The 5,957-nt window shown below is 39.2% G+C and overlaps 1 protein-coding gene across 1 annotated transcript; it reads left to right on the forward strand.

Annotated features, from left to right (window-relative positions):
- The first annotated feature begins 3,274 nt into the window (after positions 1 to 3,274).
- On the forward strand, positions 3,275 to 4,171 carry LOC130868379 (vomeronasal type-1 receptor 4-like). The gene has a single exon (XM_057760622.1). The coding sequence runs from the start codon at positions 3,275 to 3,277 to the stop codon at positions 4,169 to 4,171; it is 897 nt and encodes a 298-aa protein (XP_057616605.1).
- The last annotated feature ends 1,786 nt before the right edge of the window (positions 4,172 to 5,957 follow it).

A 5,957-nucleotide genomic window follows, 5' to 3' on the forward strand; every position in this document is an offset into this window, starting at 1 on the left:
CTTCATTTCTCTGCTTTTTTCTATGTTTTTTTTTGGTTTTAGTTTTTGAATACTGTAAAGCTTGTTTGGATTTCGAGCTAATGTTGAAAGAAAATCATTAAAAATTAAATCCTTAGAGGTATAGAGAACAAAGAAATATTTGTAACGTTTTCAGTTCCCAGAACTAGAGATGATTCAGGGATGTTTTCTCTTTGTAAACATAGGACAACAGCTTCTACAGATACTGGGAAGCAATGTAAAAAAGTTGCTCAAAGACAGATGCTTGTTCTGTCCCAGCAGTTACTGTATCTAAAGGATTTGTGACCTACCAGTGGCTACCTATGAGAAACTGAAACTCTGTTTCAGTGATTGGTTGCAATCCAGCTGTTTTTTACAAGTGCAAATCTCTCTATAGAGTCAGAAGTTTGTTATGTACATGAGTGGGACCTTAATTCTTTGACAATGTCTTAAGTACATGAGTTTCTGATGAGAGCATTCAAAATTTATCTAATGCAAGTCACTTATATCAAGATTCAAAACTGTGGAATGCAGATGAGTCATTAACACTCACAATGACGAAAGAGTATCTACATTGTGCTTGAATGATGGTGGGCATATGAGTGCAGAAGGCATGCTAAGTAAAAACAAGGTAACCTATGGGGAGTTATTTGTGCATTGATTTGTTTGTTTTAACTTTCCCTGTGCAGTTATATGTTTGTGTAATTATATTGCTATCAGTTGAGTCAGAAAACAAGAAAAGTATCATTAAGGAAGAATCCTTACCCTACTTATCAAGGTTTCAGAATGGTAGTTTGGCTTCCTAGTCTAAAAGTTTTAGGGCAGAGTTCTGTATTTCCATGTGTTCTGGTTGTTTCCCTTTTGGATATTTAGTAAGTTTGTGGACAACTAACTCCAGGGAAAATAAAATTCAAGCTTGATTCCTATTTTCCTCCTCACTCCCTCTTCCTTATAACTCATCCCACTGCTCCAGAAATCTTGACTCCCTCTGTGATCCAATGCCCCAGAAGAGGAGCATCCCTTCCAGATTTTCAAAGATCCCTCTGCTGTTCACATTGAAAACATTCCTAAAGGTTCTGACGGGAAGAAGTGTTTTTCAAAGCTGAAGTCAACACCTTTAGAACACAGTGTAATGCCTGTCTCCTGTGACATCTTCTTGATCTTAGGGGAGACGGGGTCTCAGCATGTAAACATGTCACCCTGTATCTGTGACTATATAGAGAGAGGCTGTCTGCCCCTCTGACCTTTGAGGTCCTATCAAACATCTGTGATCACAGAGGCATCTACTTTCATAGGTGAGTCTTATTTTCTTCTTTCAGTCTTGGAGAGAAGCAAGATAACCTGATGCCATCTGTGTAGGTGCAGCTCTCTGAGCTTGTCTTTCTCTTTCAGGAAAGAATGTTGAACAGTACGAATACTCACCGATCTATGGATCATCTGAGTCCTGAGCACTCCATGGGTAGAGAGAATGGGCTAGAGAGACACCTGTGTATTTAATCTCCTTTCCCTAAAAGTCTTTGACAAGGGAAATTTTCTGTAAGATCCCTAATCATAAGAGGCAGGTAGGGTTTTTGCATCTAAATTGATTTATCAAAATATTCAAGGGATACAGACAGTCATCCCTCCACACAAACTTTTCTTTCTACAAATACTATGCCTACTCAGTGAAATATAATGCCTTGTATAATCTCACATGCTTGAGAACATAACCTAAAGATATGAAGTACCTGGATTTCCTTGCAAGCTGCCTCTTTGACTCAGAATCACAAAAGCAGATGGCAGTTTTCTTTTGGAAATACTGGTGCCAATTGGCACAGTGACAAAAGTCCATTTTACCTTTATGTTGTGAATTAAATGCACATGTTATTTATGTGCATTTGAATGTGGAAAAAATTAAATACCTACGTTCTAAACTTCACCCCATTCTAATGAGGTTTCTCTGACTTGCAAATTTTATCACCATTTAGTCAGGGCTGAATATTCATATTTCTACTTCTGTGGTTTCTATCTTACAGAACAGTCCTTGATCTTCGGATTTGCCTTTCATCAATGCATTCATATATCACTTATGTTTTCCAATCTCAAAGACAATATTGCATGCTGTACGTATAGGTATGTACAGAATTTCATTTCTCATATGCTTAGACAACTCTGAGAAAAGAGACTATACTCTGGTTGTAAATTATAGTGTAATTTAGTAAAGAGTGAAAGTTCTCATGGTTGTCATCCCAACATTATATCAACCTTCACAATTATTAAGTTGAATATTTATATAAAATTGATCTGTTTCACATGTGATTAGCATTGTGACTTTTGATATTTACATTTGGTACATGATATATGCTGGTAGCATATATTAGGTATTAATGGCATATTTAAAAATGTGCAGGAGTTTGCAGAATAGAACCCAGAATGACAGTGTGACATTAATTTAAAATCAGATTCAGAACCTCCAAAGTGAATAATTTTGCTCCAAGCAAATTAACGGAAATTATTTTCTTTCCAAAGTGCTATAGGCAGTGGCACATCTGCCATTTGCCAGTAGCAGAACCTAGGGAATCTGTAGTGTGATAAAACTCATCTGCTGACAGTTGTGTCATCATTAAAACCGCTGTAGAAGGTTGCTGTGAGATGGAAATGACACATCATCTGTGGAGCCGTGTGGGAAGTGGAAACAACCAGAAGCACAGTACTAACTTTGTCTTTAAAAGCATTCCTGTGACTGCTGTCTGGTAGAAACAACTGTGAATACTTTGAAAACATGTCCTTGTTTTTGTAATGTGCATTGGTGTTTTACCTGTATGTATGTCTGTGTGAGAGTGTGGAACGCTTAGAACTAGAACTATGACAGTTTTGAGCTTCTTTGTCGCTGCTGTGTTTGAACACAGTTCCTGTTGAAGAGCAGCCAGTACTCTTAGCCGCTCCAGGCTCTAGATACTTCTTATTCAAAAGCACATCTTGGGACCTGTCAAGGAGGCTCTGTGGGTTAAGAAAGCCGTGCTCTTACTGATGACTCGAGTTTAGTCCCAGCACTCATACCTGGCAGCTTAGTGCTGATTGGCTCCAAAGGCACCTGCACTGAAGTGAGTATTCCCACACAGAGACTCAAGCACTTCCACACAGTAAAATTTTTTAAAACTCTTAAGCATTTCATCTTAATATCTGGATGGAAAGCAGTGATTATTGGTTAGCATAGACTTTATATACAATGAAGAAAACGTGTCTACCCTGAGTTCTCAGGATCAGCTACAGACTGACATTCCTATAAGACAACAGAATGGCATCCAGAGACAAGGCTGTGGGGATATTCTTTCTGTCCCAGACCATACTGGGCATTCTGGGGAACTTAGCCTTGCTTTGCTGTCTTAGTCTCTCTAACTTAAGTGGGAACAAGGCAAGGCCCATAGATCTGATTATCAAACACTTGAGCTGGGCTAACATCTTGGTGCTTCTCTCCAAAGGAATCCCTCAGACAATGGCTGCTTTTGACAGGACATATTCTTTAGACAACAGTTTGTGTAAACTTGTATTTTACTTTCATAGAGTTGCCAGGGGAGTATCTCTTGGTGCAACATCCCTATTGAGTGTCTTTCAGGCCATCACCATCAGCCCCATCAATTCCAGGTGGGCACAGCTCAAGGCAAGAGTTCCCCGCATCATTGGTCCTTCCCTGGGCCTTTGCTGGACCCTGTATCTTCTTATAAATAGCTTCCTTATAATGATAGTGACTAATATGAATGATAAAGGAAATCTTACTGACTTTAGACAATCTCTGTACTGTGTAGTAGTAAAACTTTCCAAGCATTCTTATATAGCATATGCTATCATATTGGCCTCCAATGATGTTATCTGTTTGGGACTCATGATGTGGGCCAGTGGCTCTATGGTGTTGACCTTGTTCCAGCATAAACAGAGCGTCAAGCATATCCACAGATCCCTGTCTACTAAATCATCCCCTGAGACGAAAGCCACACAAAGAATTCTTATCCTAGTGAGCAGTTTTGTGGTCCTTTTCGTAACCTCTGTGACCTTAATGATGTATTTTTCTTTCCAGGATGGGACAGATACATGGGTGGTCAATGCCAATGTGGCTATGAGTGCATGTTTCCCTGCACTCTGCCCCTTTCTGCTCATCAGACAATACACCAGGGATCTTCATCCTTGCAGTACTTGAGCATATCAACAGCCAATTTCTGTTGTGTAGTCAGAGGACTCTAAAACATAGACTTGTGTATATTATTTGAGATTCAGTATGATCTCTTGACATCAATCACTTAAATTCTGGAACACAGTGTTGTATTGATTGCTGGCAACCCTTTTAATTTAGAACATTATAGCACTAGGTTAATATTTGTGGTGTAAAGGTTGATGTGGTTATTGTGACAGTTCATAAATCTCTGACTATCATTTACTGATCTGCTGTATAAACAAATGTTGTAATAGGAGCGACGGGGCTGCGTCCCTGGCACCCAACTGCCCGCATGGCTTTACCCGAAATAATTACATGGAAACTGTATTCTTTTAAACGCTCCCTGACCCATTAGTTCCAGCCTCTTATTGGCTAGCTCTTACATATTGATCTAACCCATTTATAATATTCTGTGTAGCACCACAAGCTGCCTTACCAGGGAAGATCTTAACCTGAGTCTGTCTGGAGTGAGAGAATCATGGCGACTGCCTGACTCGGCTTCTTTCTCCCAGCATTCTGTTCTGTTTACTTCACCCACCTAAGGGTTGGCCTATAAAATGGGCCTAGGCAGTTTCTTTATTAATTAACCAATGAAAGAAACAGATAAGATACAAGTCCCACCTCCATCAAACAAAATTTGTCTAGGCTGGTTCATAGATAGACCATCATACTAAAGGAAGAATAGAGTCCCAGCTGATTCTGAGAAAATGAACAGTTTGGTATGACTGAAGAATCCAAAAATGCAATGTAGACATAAAGAATCCAGAAATATAGAAATTAGAAAATGTATGTCTAAACACAGTTTGAAAAATAATGATAAAATTGATGACCACTGTTGACATTTAACAAACACCTTCTGCCTTAAGAGAAAATGCACATGGGTAAACTTTTAACAATTGTCTTCTGCCTCCCAGTTTTTCAGCTAGGCTTGTATTGCAGACAAAGTTTAGCTTCTAACCATTGCCTCAATGGGACCCTCTGCACTGTATTCCTCTACTTTTTAACTGTCCCCCTACATGATTCTACTCTCTTACTTTTAGTCCTTCAGGAACAGTGAAAAGTGACTGTATCAGCCACAGGCTTTTACAAATATCCTAAGTCAACATGCTACCATTTTATAACCAAAAGCTGTAAAAGTTAAAATGTAATGTGACTTTAAACCTCACCTCAAGCTTGTGAAAACTCTTCAATGCATACCTGGTGCTTGGTTTTACTATAAGAAGAGCCCCCAAACCAATCCCCATTGCCCTAATTTTTAGAAGTCTGGTATCTGGCTGTAGTCTCAGCTATACCTGCTTATCTTTGTGTGACCCATTGTGATTCTTTTCTTCTTCTTTTTCTGGAATAAAGTTTGCTTCTGGTTTAATAGACTTTGTTGGTCTGTCCCCCATCAATGCATGAGCCTGGACCCAATATTTTTGGTGCTGGAGTCTAGGACTTTGCACACTTCTGGTTCTGGAGGGGGTACACTCCAGTCTCAGACAACCTTTATTCTACTGGTTTTGGCCAAGTGGTATGTTTTCTCTGGTCTCTTGTGTCCAGAAATAGAAAGGCTCAATAAAAGTAAGTGAATGCACCAAAGATCTCTGAGCCAGAGGGGACATAGGATTCTTTGACCTCTCTTCTAGTCACTGGATTGCTCTTCTGTGGACTTTTGCACCTGGTTTGGGATTCCTTTTTCCATGTGCACTGTATTCATCCTTCTGTATGTATTGTCAATTCTGTTTAATTGTCATTTATTGTTAAGTCTCTTTGTGTTTATTGTTAGTGA

This window comes from Chionomys nivalis, chromosome 2, assembly GCF_950005125.1.
Source record: "Chionomys nivalis chromosome 2, mChiNiv1.1, whole genome shotgun sequence".
Classification (NCBI taxonomy): domain Eukaryota; kingdom Metazoa; phylum Chordata; class Mammalia; order Rodentia; family Cricetidae; genus Chionomys; species Chionomys nivalis.